The 27,441-nt window shown below is 39.4% G+C and overlaps 2 protein-coding genes across 6 annotated transcripts; one reads left to right on the forward strand and one right to left on the reverse strand.

The window, feature by feature from the left end:
* Positions 1-1,951: 1,951 nt before the first annotated feature.
* prdx2 (peroxiredoxin 2) lies at positions 1,952-18,008 on the forward strand. Of its 4 annotated transcripts, XM_063009385.1 has the most exons (7): positions 1,996-2,047; positions 3,201-3,276; positions 4,369-4,486; positions 9,389-9,542; positions 13,686-13,808; positions 14,949-15,079; positions 17,635-18,008. In XM_063009385.1, exons 2-7 carry the CDS (start codon positions 3,223-3,225, stop codon positions 17,715-17,717), a joined length of 663 nt encoding a protein of 220 aa, XP_062865455.1. In that variant the 5' UTR covers positions 1,996-2,047; positions 3,201-3,222; the 3' UTR covers positions 17,718-18,008. The 4 variants fall into 4 exon arrangements, with proteins under 4 accessions (XP_062865456.1, XP_062865455.1, XP_062865457.1 ...); XM_063009386.1 differs by lacking the exon at positions 3,201-3,276 and having other exon boundaries at positions 1,952-2,047; XM_063009387.1 differs by lacking the exon at positions 3,201-3,276 and having other exon boundaries at positions 1,997-2,047; positions 4,344-4,486.
* Positions 18,009-24,703: 6,695 nt separating this feature from the next.
* Positions 24,704-27,203, reverse strand: junba (JunB proto-oncogene, AP-1 transcription factor subunit a). 2 transcript variants are annotated; one of them, XM_063009651.1, is made up of 2 exons: positions 27,122-27,144; positions 24,704-26,936 (listed from the first exon to the last, which is right to left on the reverse strand). In XM_063009651.1, exon 2 carries the CDS (start codon positions 26,893-26,895, stop codon positions 26,068-26,070), a length of 828 nt encoding a protein of 275 aa, XP_062865721.1. In that variant the 5' UTR covers positions 26,896-26,936; positions 27,122-27,144; the 3' UTR covers positions 24,704-26,067. The 2 variants fall into 2 exon arrangements, with proteins under 2 accessions (XP_062865721.1, XP_062865720.1); XM_063009650.1 differs by having other exon boundaries at positions 24,704-27,203.
* Between the last annotated feature and the right edge of the window lie 238 nt (positions 27,204-27,441).

The raw sequence follows: 27,441 nt of genomic DNA on the forward strand, positions 1-27,441 counted from the left end.
CTATAACCAATAGCCCTTGAGACTGTGGAATAATAATAATAAACTTATGTAACTTTGTAAGACTGGCCTTCTACTACAAACCCCATTTCCAGAAAAGTTGGGACATTTTTAAAACTGCTTTAAAAAGTAAGTCGTTTGTTTATTCTCTTAAACCTTTATTTAACTGACAAAAGTACAAGAAATGACTTTTGAATGTTTTGTTTGACCAACAATTATATTGTGTAAATACAAACAAATTTAGGATTAAGAAACTTGTGATAGGAGCAAATTAAAATGTTAATATTTTTAAACCATTTTAGGACATTACACAATAAGCAGATAAATTGGTAACAGCTGAGGGTTTAGTCTTTGCAAGCAAAAAGGGTTATGGCTCAACACTTTGTGCCAGACTTAGTGAAACATTTTTCTAGAACCATTTGTTTACTTGTTCATGCATTTTTTTGCAAAGTTGCAAACCTAGACTTTTTATTAATGGTCTTTTTGTACTTATAACCCTTATATTCAGTCATGATTTATTACTGTTTCACAGTTTTCTTGGTCTTAATTTACCCTGTCCCAACTTTTTTGGAATATGTTTCAGACATCAGCATGTGCAAGGATGGATTCATGACCAAACGGCTTGAGAGTACCTTCCACATGGAGCCAGAGAATGCCACGAAAACATTCCCCAGACCATAACGCTGCCACCACCAGCTTGTTTTCTTTCAGCAATGGTTGCAGGGTACTTTTGCTTGTTTGATTTGAAAAAATATAATTAAATAGTGGGGAAATCTCGTGTTTCTCGTTTTTGGTTCTGTTACTGTCAGTGAAAAAAAGAGATACATGTTTAAAAATTAGAAAGGCATGGGAAATTTAGTGGGACAAGTTAGAAGCAGATCTGTGGTGAATATTTTTGAGTTTTGGAAATGTAACCACCCTATACATAGTGTAGCGTCGGCACAGGCTTTACCCAGAAAGCCTTGCGGCAGTGGTGTCTAAGCTCACCGTAGCCGTGTATCCCGTTGTTGGGAGTGGGGTGGCTGCGGTGAGGGTTGGGTAAGTAGCTTATATGTTTGTCTGTTGTATGAATGTATGTGTGTATGGATGGGAGTCTGTTCCTAAACCACTGAATGAACTGCCAAAGGCAGCTCACTTGCGGCCCTGACGCTATCCGGCGCCACAATACTGTTATTATCAATGCCTGCATATAGACCTGGGTGTTGTGTTTCTTAAAGCTAGAATAGAATGAATCTGGAAAAAAGAACATAATGAAATGTCTATCACAGATACAAACCCAAGTGTATATGCATGTGTTCATAATTACAAAATATACAGTATACATTACGTGGTTATCTATCTGAAACTCCACCTCAGATTTGCTTTAAACTTCGTGTGGACACTTATCAGATGTTGTACTGAATTAATTTGTAATGAGTAATATGAGCTTTAATAATCAAATAATCTCAAGTCTTTCCAAAACTCCAAATTTCTGCTATATATTTTTTTCATAGTTGGTTAGTTAGAATAAGGAACATACTGTATTTTGAGCTATTTGTCAGATACAGCGCCATGTGCATGTCTTCATAATTAAATTCTCTGTTTTATATCTCAAAACACTTGAAGGAAAATGTCTTCAAAGATCTGTTTCAAACCTGGTGTGGTCACTCATCAGATAACGTGTGGAATAAGGGAAATATTATGAGCTTTAATTAAAATATAAGCTCAGCTCAGGTCATTTTGCATGCATGAACATAGAACGCGTTTGCACTACCGTAATACCCCCGAATACCCGTTTGCACTACCGTAATACCCCTATTTTATTTACCGGGTTTGAAATGAAAATTAAATGACCAAAGGGACGCGGAGACAGTTTTGGTTTTAACTGGCTATTGGTTGAGGCGAACGATGAAAATTCTAAATCTGTAATGCGATTGGCTGATACAGCAGATGATTGACAAAGTCTCCGCCCCATGTTATTTCTCTAAATCCCGCTGTTGAAGCCTCCTTTCCCCGGTGAGATCGGAGAGTTGTTCATCCCTCAACTGCTTTCACTCTCATACAGCAAAATGTAAGTTTTAATAACAGTCGTATATTTTCACTTTAGAAACAGTATATTTATAATTAATAATATTAGTCAGAGCGGTTTTGTTTAGCTCAGAAAGCGGTTTACATAGGTTTGTATGAAACAAAAGAAAGGCATACTTTGCCTTCAGTCCATTCAATGAACTTGATAGCAATAGAACATTGAAACATTAAGAAATGGGAAAAAATCTTAATATTTCATATACATATGGTGCTGCTTATAATTTTTAAAGTATGTGTGTAACTTTTAACTCATTTAGCTGCATATTAGCTTTATTTTGTACACAGACTGCGTTCTACCATACTAGCTAGTATGTTTAATGGCTAAAAGCAATTGCTTCTGTACTATTCTGGCACACTACTTAGTACGCTAGTGTTTGTTTCTGCAGTCAGTCATATACTATGCAAAAGTATTTGATAAAAGTAGCTTCGCAGACATTTTAAATATCGACTGCTGTTTTACTAACGTCACGACTGGAATGCATTTATATCTTTGCTAGACACTTAATGTTAACTTGGCTTGTTACTTTACTGATGGCCTTCAAGTCAAAGGAAGCTGTTGACGCAGCGAGAAGACCTTTTTCAGCCCAACCGTTTTCGGACTATCTTGTTTTCTGCGTTGGCATTGGCCAGTGTGTATTTTTACTGATACGTGATTGGCTAGTTGCTTACAATCTGAAAATTCTACCCAATTACATCAAAGAAAGGTGTAGTTGCAGCTAGCCAATCATAAAAGATAAGCCCAAAGTCATCCGAAAACGGGTATGAGAAATCAAGAAGGGCTAAACCTTAGCGGTTAGCGAACCTGCCCATCTTATCTCGTTTCCACGAAATTCTCCTATTCATTTTCTCTAGAAATTTCTCTGTCAGTGTGTAGTCTGGCCTGCCATTTTTGCAAGCCTCTTTTTAAAAGAAACTATGCCAACAGTGTAGCCATAATTACCTTATTAAATAATATCTGTAAAATAATGCCCTTACAGTTTAAAGTTTACGTGTCATGATATCTTCGGATATACATGATTAAATTGCATTTTTTTTCTTTAAATGTAATTATTTATTGTTTAATCAAAACTTCTATGAACTTGTGTTGTTTTGAGTTTTGTGGGTATTTGTAATTTGCTAAATATTTGCTGCTTTAGAAAGTGCTACAATTTGAATGCGATGCAAGCAGTTAAGGACCTTGTTCAGGGGTCTAACAGTGGTAACTTGGCTGTGGTAAGACGACTCTTTGGTCAATAATTTATTATCTTAACGTTGATCTTTGTCACCTTTGTTATAACTGATAACTGGTAATTGATTATTTGTGTCCATATAAACAAAGCTTATTTAACTGCATCAGATGTCATTCAAGACCAACCAACACAACTGTCATGAATTAGAAGCAGCTGGAATACAGCTGACCTAGCCAACTATAAGTCTACAACTACATAAAGCTTGCCTTACTATGGACAGTGTTACCTATATTTCAGCTGCCTGATGACAAACCTGATTTGTGATGTATTTAAGGGTATTAAAAATAATAATAAAAATATTCGTAAAAATACACCACCAAACTCAGCTTGTATATTTTTAACTCAGCAGATTTTTGGGAAAAACCTTAATAAATTATGAAGCAACTTACATTTATAAAATTTTTATTCTGACAAAATTGTGCAGTTGTGGCTTTTAAGGTTGCTGTATGCAAGTAATTAGTAATGGTCACTGACATAAATGCAAAATCTCATAGAGTCTTCACATTTATTGCATTAATTTGATTATTTACGGACACTACATGGTAGCTCAGTGGTTAAAGTACTGGACTAATTTAAAAGAATGTCACTGGTTCAAGCACCACATCAGCCAGGTTGCCACTGTTGGGCCCTTGAATAAGGCCTGCAACCCTTAATTGCTTGAACGGTCATAACTGTAGATTGCTTTGGATAAAAGCATTTGCTAAATGCTTTACATGTAAATGATGCGCATCATGACCATTACTGTGCAGTGTGGCTTAGTAAAATCTCTTATGGAAGGGTATTATTACTTCAAGCCTCTGCATTAACTGACAAGCATGTTATCCACAATGTCTGGTTTTGCTCTGTTTTGTATGGGTAAAAAACTTATTTTTAGAGAAGTTTAAATTACTGGAGTTTAGATTACTGTAGCCACAATGTCAATTTTTTGCTTTCCACATAAATATCAGACTAAATATCACAATATAATAAATGATCACAAAACTAAAACAAAATGTAATGTAGAAGACAAACATTTTTTTGATCCCTGGTGTAAATTATTTCATCTTCTAGCAGAGATTGCTCTTGTTGTCAACAGCAACAAGACTGCAAAATGTCTGCTGGAAATGCCAAGATCGGTCATCCTGCTCCTCAGTTCAAGACCACAGCAGTAGTGGACGGCCAGTTTAAAGATGTTCAGCTTTCCGACTACAGAGGTAACCAAATAAAAAGGAAGAGGTTGTTTTCAAGAGTCTGAATTAAACACTGAGCACAAAGCTAAAAGAAACAGGATATATACAGGGGTTGGACAAAATAACTGTAACACCTGTCATTTTAGTGTGGGAGGTTTCATGGCTAAATTGGACCAGTCTGGTGGCCAATCTTCATTAATTGCACATTGCACCAGTAAGAGCAGAGTGTGAAGGTTCAATTAGCAGGGTAAGAGCACAGTTTTGCTCAAAATATTGCAATGCACACAACATTATGGGTGACATACCAGAGTTCAAAAGAGGACAAATTGTTGGTGCACGTCTTGCTGGCGCATCTGTGACCAAGACAGCAAGTCTTTGTGATGTATCAAGAGCCACGGTATCCAGGGTAATGTCAGCATACCACCAAGAAGGACAAACCACATCCAACAGGATTAACTGTGGACGCAAGAGGAAGCTGTCTGAAAGGGATGTTCGGGTGCTAACCCGGATTGTATCCAAAAAACATAAAACCACGGCTGCCCAAATCACGGCAGAATTAAATGTGCACCTCAACTCTCCTGTTTCCACCAGAACTGTCCGTCGGGAGCTCCACAGGGTAAATATACACGGCCGGGCTGCTATAGCCAAACCTTTGGTCACTCGTGCCAATGCCAAACGTCGGTTTCAATGGTGCAAGGAGCGCAAATCTTGGGCTGTGGACAATGTGAAACATGTATTGTTCTCTGATGAGTCCACCTTTACTGTTTTCCCCACATCCGGGAGAGTTACGGTGTGGAGAAGCCCCAAAGAAGCGTACCACCCAGACTGTTGCATGCCCAGAGTGAAGCACGGGGGTGGATCAGTGATGGTTTGGGCTGCCATATCATGGCATTCCCTTGGCCCAATACTTGTGCTAGATGGGCGCGTCACTGCCAAGGACTACCGAACCATTCTGGAGGACCATGTGCATCCAATGGCGGTGCCGTGTATTAGGATGACAATGCACCAATACACACAGCAAGACTGGTGAAAGATTGGTTTGATGAACATGAAAGTGAAGTTGAACATCTCCCATGGCCTGCACAGTCACCAGATCTAAATATTATTGAGCCACTTTGGGGTGTTTTGGAGAAGCGAGTCAGGAAACGTTTTCCTCCACCAGCATCACGTAGTGACCTGGCCACTATCCTGCAAGAAGAATGGCTTAAAATCCCTCTGACCACTGTGCAGGACTTGTATATGTCATTTCCAAGACGAATTGACGCTGTATTGGCCGCAAAAGGAGGCCCTACACCATACTAATAAATTATTGTGGTCTAAAACCAGGTGTTTCAGTTATTTTGTCCAACCCCTGTGTATGTATGTATATATATATATATATATATATATATATATATATATATATATATATATATATATATAATATATATATATATATATATATATATATATATATACACACACATACAGTGTATCACAAAAGTGAGTACACCCCTCACATTTCTGCAAATATTTTATTATATCTTTTCATGGGACAACACTATAGAAATAAAACTTGGATATAACTTAGAGTAGTCAGTGTACAACTTGTATAGCAGTGTAGATTTACTGTCTTCTGAAAATAACTCAACACACAGCCATTAATGTCTAAATAGCTGGCAACATAAGTGAGTACACCCCACAGTGAACATGTCCAAATTGTGCCCAAAGTGTCAATATTTTGTGTGACCACCATTATTATCCAGCACTGCCTTAACCCTCCTGGGCATGGAATTCACCAGAGCTGCACAGGTTGCTACTGGAATCCTCTTCCACTCCTCCATGATGACATCATGGAGCTGGTGGATGTTAGACACCTTGAACTCCTCCACCTTCCACTTGAGGATGTGCCACAGGTGCTCAATTGGGTTTAGTCCATCACCTTTACCTTCAGCTTCCTCAGCAAGGCAGTTGTCATCTTGGAGGTTGTGTTTGGGGTCGTTATCCTGTTGGAAAACTGCCATGAGGCCCAGTTTTCGAAGGGAGGGGATCATGCTCTGTTTCAGAATGTCACAGTACATGTTGGAATTCATGTTTCCCTCAATGAACTGCAGCTCCCCAGTGCCAGCAACACTCATGCAGCCCAAGACCATGATGCTACCACCACCATGCTTGACTGTAGGCAAGATACAGTTGTCTTGGTACTTCTCACCAGGGTGCCGCCACACATGCTGGACACCATCTGAGCCAAACAAGTTTATCTTGGTCTCGTCAGACCACAGGGCATTCCAGTAATCCATGTTCTTGGACTGCTTGTCTTCAGCAAACTGTTTGCTGGCTTTCTTGTGCGTCGGCTTTCTTGTGCGTCAGCTTCCTTCTGGGATGACGACCATGCAGACTGAGTTGATGCAGTGTGCGGTGTATGGTCTGAGCACTGACAGGCTGACCTCCCACATCTTCAATCTCTGCAGCAATGCTGGCAGCACTCATGTGTCTATTTTTTAAAGCCAACCTCTGGATATGACGCCGAACACATGGACTCAACTTCTTTGGTCGACCCTGGCGAAGCCTGTTCCGAGTGGAAACTGTCCTGGAAAACCGCTGTATGACCTTGGCCACCATGCTGTAGCTCAGTTTCAGGGTGTTAGCAATCTTCTTATAGCCCAGGCCATCTTTGTGGAGAGCAACAATTCTATTTCTCACATCCTCAGAGAGTTCTTTGCCATGAGGTGCCATGTTGAGTATCCAGTGGCCAGTATGAGAGAATTGTACCCAAAACACCAAATTTAACAGCCCTTCTCCCCATTTACACCTGGGACCTTGACACATGACACCAGGGAGGGACAACGACACATTTGGGCACAAATTGGACACTGTGGGGTGTACTCACTTATGTTGCCAGCTATTTAGACATTAATGGCTGTGTGTTGAGTTATTTTCAGAAGACAGTAAATCTACACTGCTATACAAGCTGTACACTGACTACTCTAAGTTATATCCAAGTTTCATGTCTATAGTGTTGTCCCATGAAAAGATATAATGAAATATTTGCAGAAATGTGAGGGGTGTACTCACTTTTGTGATACACTGTATATACAGGGGTTGGACAAAATAACTGAAACACCTGGTTTTAGACCACAATAATTTATTAGTATGGTGTAGGGCCTCCTTTTGCGGCCAATACAGCGTCAATTCGTCTTGGAAATGACATATACAAGTCCTGCACAGTGGTCAGAGGGATTTTAAGCCATTCTTCTTGCAGGATAGTGGCCAGGTCACTACGTGATGCTGGTGGAGGAAAACGTTTCCTGACTCGCTTCTCCAAAACACCCCAAAGTGGCTCAATAATATTTAGATCTGGTGACTGTGCAGGCCATGGGAGATGTTCAACTTCACTTTCATGTTCATCAAACCAATCTTTCACCAGTCTTGCTGTGTGTATTGGTGCATTGTCATCCTGATACACGGCACCGCCATTGGATGCACATGGTCCTCCAGAATGGTTCGGTAGTCCTTGGCAGTGACGCGCCCATCTAGCACAAGTATTGGGCCAAGGGAATGCCATGATATGGCAGCCCAAACCATCACTGATCCACCCCCATGCTTCACTCTGGGCATGCAACAGTCTGGGTGGTACGCTTCTTTGGGGCTTCTCCACACCGTAACTCTCCCGGATGTGGGGAAAACAGTAAAGGTGGACTCATCAGAGAACAATACATGTTTCACATTGTCCACAGCCCAAGATTTGCGCTCCTTGCACCATTGAAACCGACGTTTGGCATTGGCACGAGTGACCAAAGGTTTGGCTATAGCAGCCTGGCCGTGTATATTGACCCTGTGGAGCTCCCGATGGACAGTTCTGGTGGAAACAGGAGAGTTGAGGTGCACATTTAATTCTGCCGTGATTTGGGCAGCCGTGGTTTTATGTTTTTTGGATACAATCCGGGTTAGCACCCGAACATCCCTTTCAGACAGCTTCCTCTTGCGTCCACAGTTAATCCTGTTGGATGTGGTTTGTCTTTCTTGGTGGTATGCTGACATTACCCTGGATACCGTGGCTCTTGATACATCACAAAGACTTGCTGTCTTGGTCACAGATGCGCCAGCAAGACGTGCACCAACAATTTGTCCTCTTTTGAACTCTGGTATGTCACCCATAATGTTGTGTGCATTGCAATATTTTGAGCAAAACTGTGCTCTTACCCTGCTAATTGAACCTTCACACTCTGCTCTTACTGGTGCAATGTGCAATTAATGAAGATTGGCCACCAGACTGGTCCAATTTAGCCATGAAACCTACCACACTAAAATGACAGGTGTTTCAGTTATTTTGTCCAACCCCTGTATATGAGGTACAAATATTTATTACAAGGATAATCATTTGTATTTAGTGGCTTGATACTGGCACATTTCAGATATGCTAATCTGTTACATACTTGAAGTTAATTTATGTACCCTGAGCGGGGCTGTGCTAGAAGATGGGATTACTGACTTGCAATAGTGACATCACTGTTATTTGGTTAAATTTAGTTTTTGCATTTGTACTGTCTTATCTGCTATCTTAGGTTTTGAAATCACTGGGCACAATGCAGTAGTACACCATGGACAGGATGGCAATCAATCGCATGGAACAATAGTAGTCTGGCCTTAAACATGTGTAAAATATTGTTTTATACTTGTATTGGTATGTTTTCAAAAGTATAAAGAAGTGTCAATAGGCCATTGCCCATTCAGTCTTGTCCTTTTCAGGTATGTCCAGTTATGTCTGTTAAGCACCTGGCCAGGCTGTTGGCACTAAACACATTTGAACTTGATTGGTGGTCTCCCTCAAAGGCTTAAACTAATGTGAATGTACAAGAGTAAACACGGCGTTAAAAGATGCCTTTCTCTCAATTACTTTAACTGATCCTTCTCTATAAACACATGTTTTGTTTGTGCTCTGTTTAGGGAAGTATGTGATTTTGTTCTTTTATCCTCTGGACTTTACCTTCGTGTGCCCAACTGAAATCATCGCCTTTAGTGATCGTGTTAAAGAATTCCGCAAGATTGGCTGTGAGGTTCTCGCTGCCTCCACTGATTCCCACTTCAGTCACCTGGCCTGGTAAGAATGCAATGCACACCTGCAATGTGTGATCTTGTGCTCTAAAATTAACTTGGAATATATTTAATCTATATAGCACCTTTAAGGTCATTTAAAATAAAAGCAGCTAATATTTTGTTCTGATTACCTTTGGCTGACCTTGCATACAGAATCTCTGTATACTTATTTATACTCTCTGATTGGTTGAACCTCCACACACCAATCACTAAAGTTGGTGGCTCGGTGGGTAGCACTGTTGCCTCACAGCAAGAAAGTCCTGGGTTTGATTCCCAAGAAGTGTGGTCCTGGTCCGTTCTGTGTGGGGTTTACATGTTCTTCCTGTGTCTGTGTGTTTCCTCCAGGAGCTCCCACAGTTCAAAGACATGCAGTTAGGTTAATTAAAGCTACTAAAATTGCTAAAATTGGTATGTGAATGATTGTGTGTGTTTCCCCATGATGGTCCGGGGTGTTTATCCCTAAATAGGATAAAGTGGTGGTAAAACAGACAATGAATGAATGTTAGAATTAATATCTCCTAAATTTTATACTTAATATGCACTTATTTGGAAACGTGTGCAGGTGTCGCACTTTTGAGATTTAAACTCCATTTCTCAATTTTAGTGCACCACCTGAGCGCCCAGACAAACAAATGCCATTGGCCAGTCATGCATCTACATAGACATGATTGACTATGTACACATAGGTGACAATTTTACATAAGTGATTTATCATTTTCTTGTGCTGTTGTTGCATCAGTTAGTCAAATAAACAATGGAAATGCAGTAAAGTGCATGAACAGGTTACTTATTATTATACTGAGAATTGTTCATGAATATAATGAGTACAGTCGGTCTGTATGCAGTATAAAAAAGAAAGAATGCTAAGCTAAACCAACAGTGATGAAGAAATAGCTTGTCTCATGGTACTTGGTAACAAACAATATTGCTTATCAGCTCTTTATCCATCAGACTATCTGTAAAAATGAGCTTTGCATTTGACTTTGTCCACTCCTATCTCAACACAGCACATCTTGTCTGCTTCTAAGTAGGAGCTCTCTTATAATATAAATTTAATATATAATTATGTGAACAACTATGATATAACTGTTAGAATTTAGAAGGAGCTGTGACTCCTACTCCAAAGGCTAAATCAGATTTAGTTATTAAAATGATCACACTTCATTAAACATTTTTCTGCTGCAGTAGTTTACACATCCTGCTTTGGTCTGCGGTAGAACAGGTGTAAGTGTAACATGTAACAATGATGCTGGTGCTGTAGTTACAGTGGGGTCAAAAAGTATTTAGTCAGCCACTGATTGTGCAGGTTCTCCTACTTAGAAAGATGAGAGAGGTCTGTAATTTTAATCATAGGTACACTTCAACTATGAGAGACAAAATGAGAAAAAAAAATCCAAGAAATCACATTGTAGGATTTTTAAAGAATTTATTTGTAAATTATGGTGGAAAATAAGTACAGTCGAATCCGGTTAATCGGACCACATCGGGACGCGATCGTTTTGGTCCTAATAACCGGCTGGTCCGATTACACGAACATGCCCTATGTTACAAGGAATAATAGTGGAATGATAGCTTTCTCGTGTAGACTTTAATCGTGATTGACAGGAGGGAATTCCTTGCACGTGTTGCCGGACACTCTTGTTTACGCTTGACTTCACTTCGCCGAAAAGCGGAGATGCAGATGGATCCAATAACCACGCTGCTGGCTACTGGGTGCATCGTTGTGGGAAAGAAAGTGGTGGGCGTGTTCACCTCCCGCTGGTTTTGCTCTTGTCAACACAACTTTTCGGATTTCCTGACCTTTGATAGAAGCATAAATTCTCCCGGGGAGCCCAGGAATCCTCCCATATCTCGCTGACCCGCTTTGCATCTGCTCTAAGTGGTGACTTGTGGCTTCTTTTTCTTATTCGCTCTCACATTCTTTGGTCCGATTAAACGGAATTTTGGTCCAAATAAGCGAATAACATTACACGTACATAATAGGATTTGTTTCGGTACTTTAGGATTCGGTCCGAATAAGCGGCTGGTCCGATTAACCGGTGGTCCAATTAACCGGAGGTCCAATTAACCGAATTCGACTGTATTTGGTCAATAACAAACAAGCAAGATTTCTGGCTCTCACAGACCTGTAACTTCTTCTTTAAGAAGCTCTTCTGTCCTCCACTCGTTACCTGTATTAATGGCACCTGTTTGACCTCGTTATCTGTATAAAAGACACCTGTCCACAGCCTCAAACAGTCAGACTCCAAACTCAACCATGGCCAAGACCAAAGAGCTGTCGAAGGACACCAGGAAGAAAATTGTAGACCTGCACCAGGCTGGGAAGAGTGAATCTACAATAGGCAAGCAGGTTGGTGTGAATAAATCAACTGTGGGAGCAATTGTAAGAAAATGGAAGACATACAAGACCATTGGGGTCAAGATCTCATCCCGTGGGGTCAAAATGATCATGAGAACGGTGAGCAAAAATCCCAGAACTACACGGAGGGACCTGATGAATGACCTGCAGAGAGCTGGGACCAAAGTAACAAAGGCTACCATCAGTAACACACTACGCCGAGAGGAACTCAAATCCTGCAGTGCCAGGCGTGTCCCCCTGCTTAAGCCAGTACATGTCCAGGCCCATCTGAAGTTTGCCAGAGAGCATATGGATGATCCAGAAGAGGATTGGGAGAATATCATGTGGTCAGATGAAACGAAAATGGAACTTTTTGGTAAAAACTCAACTCGTCGTGTTTGGAGGAAGAAGAAGATCCCAAGAACACCATACCTACTGTGAAGCATGGGGGTGGAAACATCATGCTTTGGGGCTGTTTTTCTGCAAAGGGGACAGGACGACTGATCTGTGTTAAGGGAAGAATGAACGGGGCGTGAGATTTTAAGCCAAAACCTCCTTCCATCAGTGAGAGCATTGAAGATGGAACGTGGCTGGGTCTTCCAGCATGACAATGATCCCAAACACACCGCTCGGGCAACGAAGGAGTGACTCCGTTAAAAGCATTTCAAGGTCCTGGAGTGGCCTAGCCAGTCTCCAGACCTCAACCCCATAGAAAATTTGTGGAGTCTGTGTTGCCCAGCGACAGCCCCAAAACATCACTGCTCTAGAGGAGATCTGCATGGAGGAATGGGCCAAAATACCACCTACAGTGTGTGCAAACCTGGTGAAGACTTACAGGAAACGTTTGACCTCTGTCATTGCAAACAAAGGTTATGTTACAAAGTATTGAGTTGAACTTTCGTTATTGACCAAATACTTACAGTATTTTCCACCATAATTTAGAAAAAAATTCTTTAAAAATCCTACAATGTGATTTCCTGGATTTTTTTTTCTCATTTTGTCTCTCATAGTTGAAGTGTACCTATGATGAAAATTACAAACCTCTCTCATCTTTCTGAGTAGGAGAACCTGCACAATCAGTGGCTGACTAAATACTTTTTGACCCCACTGTACATCTGCTGTGTTTTACATTTTTGTATATTTGTTGTTCATTGAATTGAGTTGGTAGCATTGAGTGTCATACAAACTTTTGGTAACTATCAGCCATGCTGTCTACGTACTTGTGTTATCTAACGTTGCTCCCAGTAACCTGTAGCTCCTTGATAAGACCAACAAGAATGGGCGTGTGGGCAGTATACCCTAGATAAAGAGTAAAGAGTAACGGTTGCTTTTATCTAGAACCTAATATGACTGGTTAATCGAGCATTACTGAACTGTGCTGCCTGATCGCTTTGTAAAAAAAAAAAAGTTCAGAAATAAAAAAAATTTGTGTAGTTATTTCATCATTACGTTGGACTCTTCAATCAGCCACAAAAGATATTTGTGATGAAGAATGGTAAATAAATTATGAGTAAAAACTGACAGCTTCTGGTAGTTTTAGAGTGTTACACTGTTAGTACAGGACCTACAATGTCTTCCTGACTACATTTCCCATTATACCCATGGACACTACAGTGTGGTAAGCTTAACCTGATTATTACATTTGTGAAGCTGGTAAAGAAGCAGTGCTGTTGTTCATTGGATACCAGCAGTTGCTGTGACTATACTGATTAAACAAACATGGCATTAAAAAAAGCTTTGTGTGACTTTAAATGTCTAGTTAAAAGTCTTGTCTATGAACAAAGGCACTCTATTTTTCTCTGCTGATAGGATTAACACCCCAAGGAAACAGGGAGGCCTGGGCTCCATGAACATCCCACTGCTGGCTGACCTCACCCAGTCCATCTGCCGCGATTATGGTGTGCTGAAGGAGGACGAGGGCATTGCGTACAGGTATGTACTGCACTGATAACATTTAAAGGCTGATTTTTATGGTTTAGTTTACTGTAGATTCAATTATACTGTATGGACAAAAGTATTGGGACACCCCTTCAAATTTTTTAATAAATGTTTTCAGCCACAGAAGTTGCTAACAGGTGTAATAAATAAATTATATGAAGGAAATGTAATGCTTCCAACTTTGGACTGCAACAGTGTAGGGAAGGCCCTTTTCTGTTGCATCATGACTGTGTCCCTGTGCACAAAGTAAGGTCCTTAAAGAAATGAAGAAAAGCTTGGTTTAAAGAAACTGCAGAGGCCTGCACAGAGCCTTGACCTCAGCCCCAATAAAAAGCTTTGGAATGAACTGGAACTTCAGTTGAGGCTTTCTTAAGCAACATCAGTGTCCAGCCATACAAATGCTCTTATGACTGAATGGACACACATTACCACATACATATTAAGTTTTATGAGAAGCCTTCTCAGAAAAGTTGCTGTTGTCATAGCTGAAGAGATCACACACTTCATTTTAATACCACTTGTTTTCATAAGCAAACAGTAATAAACTATGTGTACAAGTATTGTGTTATTGCATTGCGTCTAGTGATTACAGTAAAACCGAACTTACTCTAACCCTGACCATGATAAAGAGGTGGTAAAAAATAAATAAAAAAGGAATTAGATCTTAGATTAAACCTTCAGATTACTAGTCCTTCATCTTAACCACTGAGCTACCCCTGCCCATTGGTTGTAATTTCAAAAGTATAAGCTGTTTGTTTCATTAATTGAATGAACTTATGTGGCTTGGTGACTTACAGTAAGATGTTCTTGGGTCTGATTTTCAGGTGAAGCAGTTCGGTCTAGTTTTTTTCTGTGTGGAGTTTGCATGTTCTCCCCATGTCTGTGTGGGTTTCCTCTGGGAGCTCCAGTTTCCTCATGAATTAAACCAAAGTTTAAACATGATGTTAATATCCTAATAAACAAACAATATTCAATAAATAAAACGTAACATACTGATTATCAACATTTAAAAATGAAACTATAATGCAGATGTGGTATGACTAAACATGATGACTATAACATTGTACTGTGCTTTATTTATTTACTAGAAGTGGGTATGTTAAATCTGTTTTTTGTTTGTTTGCTTCTCTGCAGAGGGCTGTTTGTAATCGATGATAAGGGCATCCTGAGGCAGATCACCATCAATGACCTGCCTGTGGGACGCTCAGTGGACGAGACACTCAGACTGGTTCAGGCCTTCCAGCACACTGACAAGTATGGAGAAGGTAAGTTCAACCTGCTGCCTGTGCCCTTGGACTATCTTTCCTCAGACAGGTGGAAAATTAATGCTGAGAGATGCTACTTTAATTCATTGTCTTTACCTCTGCTGTATAGATCCAGTCAATTTAAATCTTTTGGTAGTGTCTGTGCTAGGGGTGGGTGATATAATATTGTTCACAATAATACCGGTATAGTTGTAAACTCGATATGATTTTTGCCATATCAGGATATTGTTAGCAAACGCGTGTCACTCGCTCTCAAGTGAAATAATGGTGACCAATACAGAGAGTAGTACAGGAGTTAGCACTGAGGATGAACTAGTCCCTAAAAGGGGAGCTACATCACTAGTGTGGAAGTTTTTCGGCTACAGAAGGTCAGACTCCAAACAAACGACTGTAATTTGCAAAACGTGCAAAAATACTGTGACGACAAAAGGTGGCAACACATCAAATTTATTTCACCATCTAAAGCAAAAGCACCCGTGTGAGTACGAGGAGTGTCAGTCACTTTGTGAGAATGATGAGCCCAAAAACTGTGTCGGTGAACAAAATAGGTTACTATTTGAGAACGTTTAAAACACAAAAGTGCTAAGCAGAACGCTTTCCTTCACGTATGAGCATGGAAACTGAATCACTGAGTCAGAAATGACTCTTTTCAGATGAATTATTCATTGGAATCGAATCAGAAAACTGTGCTCTTATCTGTGGTAAAGATTCATTCGTTTTTCTCACTCTGTGGGCAAAACAACTCCGGTTCAAGAGATTCAGATGTATAAACTAGGGCTGTCGAAGTTAACGCGATAATAACGCATTAACGCGATTTCAATTTAACGCGATTAAAAATAATAGTGCCGTTAACGCAAATTCTAGTTAATGTTGAGACTTGACTGGTAAAGAAATAAATACACGCTATATTCACAAGTTGTCGGGAGCAGAACACTTTTATTAACTTATTCTGTTAAGGTACCAAATACCGGAAAGCTGAGTCAAGCACGTTAGTCCATGCACTATGGAAGCCCCAAAGGGTCAAAACACACTCACTTCGTGTAGAAACGGCCATCAAACCATTGTCACAATACAACCACAGAAAAGTCTGTTACAATAACTACGCCTTATCCCACCTAAAGCACCGCTGATCTACAATGTTTGCTGATGGAGAAATTTTAAACTACAATCTGACATTTACTGCCTAGTATGTGAGTGAATAAAACTCCCTTACAGTTTTCTCTTGTCCCAGCAGTTTTTAACATCAGTACATTTAGCATAAAATGTGTTCACCATTTTAATTGTAACATTTCACATAAAAATCCTTGTTTTCTATAACATTTACACAGATTTTTTTTTAATGCGATTAATCGCGATTAACTATATGAAATTCTGAGATTAATCGCGATTAAAAATTTTAATCGTTTGACAGCCCTAGTATAAACCAATCAGAGCTTCGAATTCAGATTTTGGGCCGAATTTTAAGCTCTCTCTTCATTGGTTGTTGTATAATTGACAGATAAGTGAACGAATTACCAGTTTCAGCTTTTAACCGCGACATCCGAGAGAAGTTAAATGATCTTTTAATTAGTTAGGTGGATAAACACAGTTAAACATGGATTTTTATATTCTGGAAATATACAAAATGGCCTCCAATGTAAACTGCGGTTATGATTTTATACTGCTGTGTGGCTGATCTGGGAAGCGGTGCTGCTGTTTACCGTGCGCTTTCATTTTGCAATGATAGCAAAGCATTATCAAATATTAAACGTTTTCGGGATTTTTTCATGCTCATTAATTTAAAGTAAAACGGACAGTATAAATGTGATTGTGAGATTCTGCTGGTTTGTTTAATATAAATGTTGTTAATATGAATACAAATACAGCCATTAATAATACAAAATATAAACACTGTAATTAGTCAAATTTCAGCAGAACTACAATGTTTTGTGTTTTTAAGATAACTTATAAACAATATACTTTAAGTATTGTACTCGCCACTTCTCAAAAGCATATCGAGTTTTTTTAGCCATATCACACAACCCTAGTCTGTACATGTAATGAAACTGTTAATGTATAAACATAAGGTACATTCACTTGAAATGTACACACGCATCCATCCATCCAACAAAACAAAACAACCAACCAAAATATTTACCTCAATTTATGAAGTCTAGATTATTCAGCTACACGTCTAAATTAAAATTAACTTTTTGGCTAAGGCTGCTTCAGTGCATCGTTGTGCCTCTGTACACAAAGTGAGGTCTAAACAGACATGGTTTGACAGGTTTTGTGTGGAGGAACTCTAATGACCTGTTCAGAACGCTGTTCTTCACACTGTTGGAACATTGTGAAATATCACTTGTGAGCTTTGTAACAAAGTACTAAATTGAGTAGTTTTTTTGTAGGTGTCCGATCAATTTGTATTAGTATACTTTCACACATGCTTAATGCTTAGAAAACACTTTTATTTTAAATGTCCTGAGGTTGTGAAGAATATTTGCACTAAGATTATATTAAATAATAAAAAAAAATCAATATTTGTTTTGCTCACTCTAACTTACTGTTGCTTGCAGTCTGCCCTGCTGGATGGAAGCCTGGAAGTGACACCATCATCCCTGACGTTCAGAAGAGCAAGGAGTTCTTCTCCAAGCAGTAAAGGTGGCAGTGTTGGCCTCAGAGCCTCCAATCCAGCGGAGTATTAAAGCACTTGACTCTAATCACTGAACTTTAGTTTGAATATTATCTGCTGTTAATTAGCCTTAAAGAGAAATTCCAAACATTAGTGCACTTCTGCTTGTTACCTAACATGTTATTTACCTCAGTAGTCTCATGCACTGAGATTTCTGTTTGATACCTCTGTTAACATGTAAAATGATTTTGTATTTATCACCATTACAGTCTTCCTTGTGTTTAGGTTTCTGGATGCCCATTAAAGATGAAAAACAAAGCTGTTTTTAGTGAGGATTTGTGAAAAGTTTTATTTAAATTCATAATTGTTTTTAGTGTGAAATGACAGTGTGCAGTTGCTGCTTTTTTTTGTTCTGTGGTTAATGGAAGTAATTATTTAAAAATGTCACTTCAGTTAACCAGTAAACCAAATTTAATTAATAATTTGTTTTAATTAGACAATGTTAGCAATTTAAAATAGCTTTTTTTTTTCAGAAAGCAGCACACTATGCAGTGATTAAAGAAAATTCCATAGAGATAGTTATTGAAATACTAAGATATATTAGTCTGAAGTCTCAAATGAGTCACAGCTATCTCCTATTAAAGAAAACACCTGTACAGCTGTAAATCTTTTCAAATGGGGCTGACCTACAAAAATTCAGGTAAGATCAAACAAAATGTGCTAATGAAATGTGAAACATTTAATCTACAAGTGCATGTTGGTATGAGAAACCAATCATAAATTCTGCAGGGTGAAATTAGACCCCTTGTGGATCAAGTTCCCAGTTGGAAAAGGTGACAGATACACATCTGTCGTTAGGTGCCTTCGATGTTTGAATTTATTTTTTTAAGTAATTTATTTTGACATTTTTGTAATCGTAGCAATTCTGCCGCTTTAGAAGTACCATGTCAGTCAAGTGTGATTTTGTGTCTTGCAATTGTGGTGGACATTAACTCCTGTTTAAAATACAACCCCAAATCAGAAAAAGTTGGGACAGTATGGAAAATGCAAATAAAATAAAAATGCAGTGTTCCTTACATTTACTTTGACTTTTATTTGATTGCAGACAGTTTGAACCAAAGATATTTTATTTTTTGTCTGCTTAACTTAATTGCATTTGTTTATATACAGTACTTCCTGCATTTCAGGCCTACAATACATTCCTTGGGACTGTTGCAGTTGGGACGGGGGCAATTTAGGGCTAGTAATGAGGTACAAAAGCAGCTTCCAGGAACGGCTGAGTCTTTGATGAGCAAAGATGATCAGAGGATCTCCAGTTTGTCAATAAATGCATGAGAAAACTATTGAAATGTTTAAAAACAATGTACCTCAAAAAAAGATTAAAAGGAATTTGCATATTTTAATATCATTAAACAAATCAAGAAATCGGGAGGAATTTCTGTGTGTAAAGGCTAAGGGCGCAAGCTTAAGCTGAATGCCTGTGATCTTTGATCCCTCAGACGGCACTGCAGCAAGAACCGCCACTCAACAATAGCTGATATAACCACAAGCGATTACTTTGGCAAACCTTTTTCAAGCACTACAATACAGTTACATGCACAAATGCCACTTAAAACTTTACTGTGCAAAAAAGAAGCCTTATGTTAACCATGACCAGAAGCAGCATCGACTTCTCTGGGCTCTGAGGCATCTAGGATGGATCATCACACAGTGGAAACATGTATTGGGGACAGATGAATCAGCATTCCAGGTCTTTTTTGAAAAAAGTGGATGCCGTGTGTCATTGTTTCCATGGACGTCCATGCATTTTTCAACAAGACAATGCAAAACCACTTGCTGCACACATTACAAAAGCGTGGCTGCGGAAGAAGTGTACAGGTACTGGACTGGCCTGCCTGCCTGCAGTCCTGACCTGTCCCCAATAGAGAATGACAATGACGACCCCGTACTGTTGCACATCTTAAGACGTGTTTGTAGGAATAACGGGACAAAATAAAAGCTGAAACACTAAATCACTTGGTATCCTCGTGCCAATACGTCTATTAAGTGTGGTGAAAAGGAATGGCAACATTACAAAATGGTAAATGCTTTACTGTCCCAACTATTTTTTGGAATGAGTTGCAGGCCTGAAATGCATAAATGGATGTTCATTAATTAATAAAATGAAGTTGACCAGACAAAACATGAAATATCTCAGGTTCATCCTGTCGGCAATGAAATAAAAAACAAGGTAAATGTATTTTATTATTTGCATTTTATATGCTGTCCCAACTTTTTCTGATTTGGGGTTGTATTTTAAAAGTAAACTGTTTAGCTACTGTTGCATTGGAGGAATTCTTTATTCAGGAAATAAAATTAGGTAATGATGCTAATTGCAGCTGGAATCATACAGATAATGGAATTGGTAGCTACACTAATAAAATATAGACATTCGGATTTGCATTAGCTAAATAGCTCACTGTTCTCTATAAGAATTGTTGTAAAAAAAGTCAGTGCACAAAAATCAGTGCAATAAAAAGTCTCTGAAAGGACTAAATCAACCACTAAATCAATTCTGACATAGTTTTTGAATATGTAGATTCTTCACTAATACAAAGCCATTGTTTGGCTTGTGTTATGGATAAAACTACCTGGGTGTCGTTTTAGTACTTTTCATAGCCTTTTTTTTTTTTGGCAGATGCTATTTGCACCCTGGTGTAAACAGCAATTTATACTATTTACACCCAGATGTAAATATCACAAGATTATAAATAATTTCACTATTTTTTATATTATTTTCAGATTGTATTATTTACATTATACATTATCTACACCCAGGTGTAAAATAGCAATATATACTGACATGCCAAAAGTCTTGGTACAGGAACTAGTATCATGTTAGGTACCCCTTTAGCCTGGCTAAGTGCAGCAGGCATTGGGTCCACAAGTGGACGGAAATATCTGGAATAGCCACCCTCAGGTCAGTGGTATTTGTAGGTGCAGGATCTCTGGTCCCTCTATGACATATTCCAAGTACATGTGACACTGGATTAAGGAATGTTAAATGTCCCACCCGTCTGGTACCCACAATCTTGCCTCACTCAAACTCCATTAATTCGCATCGCCTTGCCATGAGCACACTGGCCAGTGGTCAGCCTTACTCACAAGATAATACCACACAACTTATACAGATATAGGCATTCCCAAGCCGTCCCCCGGTTTGTTTGTTTGTTTATTAGGATTTTAACGTCATGTTTTACACTTTTGGTTACATTCATGACAGGAAACGGTAGTTTATCTTCACACAAGGTTAATCAGTTCACAAGGTTATATCGAACACAGTCATGGACAATTTGGCATCTCCAATTCACCTCACTTCCATGTCTTTGGACTGTGGGAGGAAACCGGAGCACCCGGAGTAAACCCACGCAGACACGGGGAGAACATGCAAACTCCACACAGAAAGGACCCGGACCACCCCACCTGGGGATCGAACCCAGGACCTTCTTGCTGTGAGGCGACAGTGCTACCCACTTAGCCACCGTGCCGCGTCCCCAGGTAACGCCACTTTATGATCAATTTACTGCTATCCCTTGACCTTTAGCATGTCCATGTATAGTGTTTATATATCGTTGGTAGACATGCGCAGTTGAGTTTGTTTGCTCTTTTTCTTTTTGGGGTACGAATAGCTGTACTGTGTGGGGAATGCTATGTGTACCCGGGTGCAAATAGACACTCCGGAAAAAAAAAGGCAGATGCTATTTGCACCCCTGGTGTAAGCAGCAAAGTGTACAATTTGCACCCTGGTGTAAACAGCAATTTATACTATTTACACCCAGGTGTAAATATCACAAGATTACAAATAATTTCGCTATTTTTTATATTATTTTCAGATTGTGTAATATTTTCAGATTGTATTATTTACATTATACATTATCTACACTCAGGTGTAAAATAGCAATATATACTGACATGCCAAAAGTGTAAATGTAAATGTAAAAAAAGTCTTGGTACAGGAACTAGCATCATGTTAGGTACTCCTTTAGCCTGGCTAAGTGCAGCAGGCATTGGTTCCACAAGTGGACGGAAATATCTGGAGGGGTGTTGACCCGTGCCATCTGGATAGCTACACACAGGTCAGTATTTGTAGGTGCAGGATCTCTGGTCCCTCTATGACATATTCCCAGTACATGTGACACTGGGACCTACCACCCGTCTGGTACCCACAATCTTGCCTCACTCAAACTCCATTAATTCGCATCGCCTTGCCATGAGCACACTGGCCAGTGGTCAGCCTTACTTACAAGATAATACCTCACAACTTGGGCATTCCCAAGTCGTCCCCAGGTAACGCCACTTCATGATCAATTTACTGCTATCTCTTGACCTTTAGCATGTCCATGTATAGTGTTTATATACTGGTGTGAAACTGAAAAATATACAACCTGAAGCAAACAGCAATTTATACATCCATGTGTAAAAAGTGATGTATTTGTTTGTACCCTAATATAAAGAGAAATATATACCATTCACACCTTTGTGTAACTGTCTAATAATAAGACTAAGCTTTTTAGCTATCCTTTTGCTTGAACCCTTATTTCTGTTAAGCTGCTTTGTGACAATGAGGCTTGTCACACATGAAAAAAAGTACATTTAAATTTGCAGTGGTGACACTGATAATTCCAAAGAGCTTTTGTTGGAAGTGTTCAAACTTTCAAAGTGGCGCCCTACAGCAGAGCAGTCGTTGGTAGACATGCGCAGTTGAGTTTGTTTGCTCTTTTTCTTTTTGGGGTACGAATAGCTGTACTGTGTGGGGAATGCTATGTGTACCCGGGTGCAAATAGACACTCCGAAAAAAAACGGAGTGTCTATTTGCACCCGGGTACACATAGCATGAGGGTGGCTATTCCAGATATTTCCGTCCACTTGTGGACCCAATGCCTGCTGCACTTAGCCAGGCTAAAGGGGTACCTAACATGATACTAGTTCCTGTACCAAGACTTTTGGCATGTCAGTATATATTGCTATTTTACACCTGGGTGTAGATAATGTATAATGTAAATAATACAATCTGAAAATATTATACAATCTGAAAATAATATAAAAAATAGTGAAATTATTTATAATCTTGTGATATTTACATCTGGGTGTAAATAGTATAAATTGCTGTTTACACCAGGGTGCAAACTGTACACTTTGCTGCTTACACCAGGGTGCAAATAGCATCTGCCTTTTTTTTTTTTGCAAAAGACGTGATATCGTTTAAAGCGTTTGACAATTTTAGAATGCGATAAGCTCACAGGCCACTAGATGGCGGACTTTTAATAGCTAAGTACAAAATTTGGTAGCAATGGGTTTCTAGAAATAGTTGGTCAGTTGTTTTCGACTTTACCCACACACATGACTGTGTAGCTGCAGGGTTTCATTCCAGTTAAACTAAGGCACACCTAATTTAACTTGTTTAATCAGTTTGTTTAGAGATATTCCTGCCAAAACTGTTGTTTGTACACCCCTGTAGTAGGTTAGGCGAGAGTTTGCTTAATTATTGGTTGTAAAACCTTATTCAAACATACAGTGGCACATTTTCCCAAAAATGTATTTGTTGGTATCCATTACATATGAAGACAGTTTAGTTGGTTATAACTTTTAAAGTTATGTGTGCGTGAAAAACTGATAAATCAGCAACTAATTCAAGATTTAGTTTGGGATTTTGCAAGCCAGCAGACAGTAAAACATGTAGCCTACATCACAACTGTGCTGGACTCCTGACATTATAGACATTATAGTTTACAGTTCGGGCACCACCACTTTAGGTGTATCTTTATAACTAGCACGTGTGGTGCAAACTATACAGTAAACATACACTTAAGTTGATTCCTGACTTAAGAAAAGTGCTTTCACACTTCTATTTAAGGTAATGTAGACTGGGCTTGGCTCAATATTGCTACCTTGTTCTGGACCTTCATGTCATGCTCCTCTCTAATAGGTAATTAGATGTAAGGCAGGCATTTAGAAATAAAAGTGCTGAAGACAGGTCTGCACTTTCCTTTTTTGTAGTAGAACAGTTACATAGTAATCAATGAGTAAATAATAAGTAATAAGTAATCAATACGTTCTCTGGCCTTGATGGCATCTGGGATAAACCATAATACAGTGGAACATGTATTGTGGTAGTGTGTTCTTCCTGTTCTGACCTTTTTTACATCACAAAACCGTGTCATTTTAACAGTTGTGTGTAGACTTTTTATATCCACAATAAGCTAATAAGTTAATGAGAGGATTAAGTAAATTAAATGTAATTCTTCAAAATTTTATTTAAGATTATTATTTTAGATCTTATATAAATTTTATATTTTTGTTGTTAGCTCTTTGATCTTCGTGCTTGCTATAGCTCTAATTTTAAGCAAACTGCCTGGAAAATGTTCGCGGTTCTTATTTTTATCTTAGCTTTTCTTTTCGCCGAAACCGTTTTTTTATGGGGGGATTTCCCCAGTTGCTAAATTTCACACACACACACACACACACACACACACACACACACACACACACACACACACACACACACACACACACACACACACACGTTTCATTCATTTGAACGTCTGACTTCAAAGGGAGGCAAAAGACAGGAGTGTGGGCGGGGTTTCCCGGCAACTCTACTCTCTATGACGTACATGCCAAAGATTTACCCATATATGGACGATACGTTGCTAAGAAACGAGTTTGACTTTTGGTCGTTCATTGAATACATACTTCCATACTAAAGGTATGACAATTTAATTAACCAGATACTGTTCTGAAAGACTGACGTTTAGTGCGGAAGTATGCATTAGTTTTTACTTGAATACCCCAAATAAAATTTCCAGACTCCATTTTTTACCCCATCCTTAAAAAGAAACTAAATGTGTCATTTAACAAAAATGGAGTAAAAACATAAAGTGAACCTTTTTCTTTTAGTACCAGTCCCTGTAAAGAATTCAGCGTGTATCTGGAAAAAATCCTCTTAAAATTTGATTTTTTTTTAATGACTTTTACTTAAATACAAATAAAAAAAATATTTACAGTCAAGGTTTGTCCGGATCAACCGGACGTAAACAGTGAAAATAAGTTACGGAATGTATTCATAGGATATAACTTGCACAAGGATGGAGTTTTAACAATTAAGATGTGCTGCAAAAGTCCCACAGTGTGCACAGAATTTCATTTTAAAGTACCTTTTGACCTAAATGAAATTATTTGGGAAAATATACAACACAAAGTTTTTAACAAAAAAAAAAACCCAACACAAAATATAGTCACAACCACTTAAGTGCTGCAATATGTACTGTATTTGCATAAAAAAATCCAGTGTTTCCCATTTTAATCTCCATCATTCTGCAGTGCAGAGATGTTAAGCCTGTTTTGCACATTTTATACAACTAAAGATTTGCATCTTTATTATTAAATGTACCACAATTAGGGATGATTTCAAACTAAAGCTACTGTATATAATTTTTAAAGTGTGTGTTTTTTTTAAAATAAAACTCCAATATAGTACCACTGGTGTTCACAAAATACTTCAGTAACATATTTCTGTTAGTGAGGTTGTTAAAGAGTAATGTAAATCCTTAAAAGTTGTAGCTTCCAGTCAGTTAAACATGTATTGTAGCTTCTCTACGGTATAGGGATGTATCAGTCAACATCCAGTCCTAGAGAGATGAACAATTGGTGATTTTTTTTACTTGAAGACACCAGATTCCCTGCATGAAAACCACAAAACTGTGCTTGAATTGGGATTTCCAGAACTAAAGTTCTTGTTCTGTTTTACCAGTCAACATTTTTTAAAATAATCTGACATAATCTGGAATTTGAAGTGTTCGCTATTCAGTTACAGTTTATTTTAAAAGTCTTACAGATTTTTTTAAAAATTCTAAACATGCTTGACCTAAATGTCAGTGACTTTTTAATGTTTTAGTTCAACTCAAGTCCAGCACAGTTTGGTGATTTTCCTGCTCGCACCTTATTCAGCTAATATAGTAATAACTGGGTTTAGTGGGTGAGTTAGAAAAGGAAATGATCCCAAGCTGGAGCACCTCTAAGCTAGAGGGTCACTGACAATTAGGTCTAGCAATGTTGCTGTACACGTTAAAAATAAAGTTGGCAATAGGGCTCTTTAAAGTCAGGTGGTAAAGGATATAATCATAAAGAAACCTTACTGGCACCTTTATTTTTGAAAGGTGAATCTGGTCCATTAATTAAAAATGGCCACTATAACAAACCATCTCACCAATACATACAGTTAAGGCAAGAAATGTGCAGTACTTGCTTTTCATCTTGTTACAGTTCATAGGACCTATTGTCCTGTGTCCTGTGCAATGCATGTTCTGAAATATTCCAGTCTGTAATCAGTTCATGTAGTTCAATACGACTTGATTTTTGGCGTCAACATGAGCTGACACCCGCTGCTTACGTGCGTCATGACCTTTTGCTTGAGTTGTGCCACTTGTTCGCGCAGTAGAGACGCGGTATTGGACAGGCCGGCGTTGTCTGACTTGAGCACCTTGACCTTGTCCTCCAGACGCGAGATACGCTCTAGCTTTCTTCGCCGGCATTTGGTGGCCGCCATCCTGTTGCGCAGGCGTTTGCGCTCCGCTTTGATGTGCTCCTGCTCCTCCAAATCGACAGGTGAGGTCGGGGGTGAGGTCTCGGCGCAGGCCGGGTGCACGTCGGGGACGATCTGGGGCTCCTCCTTGAGCGCGGCAAGTCTGGGTGCGTGCTGAAAGTGATGTTGGGATACGTGATGGTGCTGCTGATGATGATGCTGATGGTACTGGTGGTGATGAGGCAGGTAGCTGATAGTGGCGCTGGGATAGCTTGTGGGAGGTGGGACGCTAGTGTTAGGGGTGTTCAGGGTAGCGTAGACGGGCGTCTCTGGTTGCACCGAGCAGTTTGACATTCCATGTGCTCCAATTGACACGTTGGGTGGCGCAATCTGGTTCATCTTGTGCAAATCCTCAAGAGCCTTAACAAACCCGTCCGCGAAACCTTCCTGGTCCTCGTTGAAGGAGCGTCCGTACAGGTGGCACTGACCAGGTGTTGGACTGGTAATTACGCCACCGGCGCTCTGCGCGATCAAGCGTTCTAGTTCCGGCGAGGCGAGTCTTAGCGAGCCGGACGCGTCTGCGCTCCCGACAGGGTAGTAGTCGTTCTTGAAGCTGCGGTACGGCTCGACGAAGCCGGTGCTCATACTCTGCTTTAGGAGCTTGTAGTCGCGCAGGGTCGCGGCGTCTGAAGTGCCAGAGAGAAACGAGTCGTCATGATAAAATGGTTGCTCCATTTTGGTTGACATTGTTTAAATCAAAAATTTAAGTATTGTACACGTTACAGAGCAAACAGTCCAAACATCTCCTGTGTCGACTAATAACCAAGATCAAAAGTCAAACAAACTTTCAAAAAACTTTTCTGTACTGTACCAATTCGTCAGATGCCTTTTCCTTGACAGCCGCCACAAACTGCTGTCCAAAATCCCTTGTCCTAACAAGTCTATTTACAAAACACACGTCTTCTTTCGTTCTGAAATGTAATCTCCTTTGATTCAAGCGCGTCCTTTTATACATGCCCGCACGTTACACAGGCTAGTCCACGAGAATCAAAGCGCGCGGCCGATTGGCTCAGGAGCTCGCCCCTCTTTCTTCAGCGATGACGTTACTGCCAGGAAGTACCGAGACTGAAAACAAGGTTGGAGGCGCTCAGTGCGTACACACTCTCGTTTCCATAGACCTTCAAAAACAGC

Source organism: Trichomycterus rosablanca, chromosome 15 (assembly GCF_030014385.1).
Source record: "Trichomycterus rosablanca isolate fTriRos1 chromosome 15, fTriRos1.hap1, whole genome shotgun sequence".
Lineage (NCBI taxonomy): Eukaryota > Metazoa > Chordata > Actinopteri > Siluriformes > Trichomycteridae > Trichomycterus > Trichomycterus rosablanca.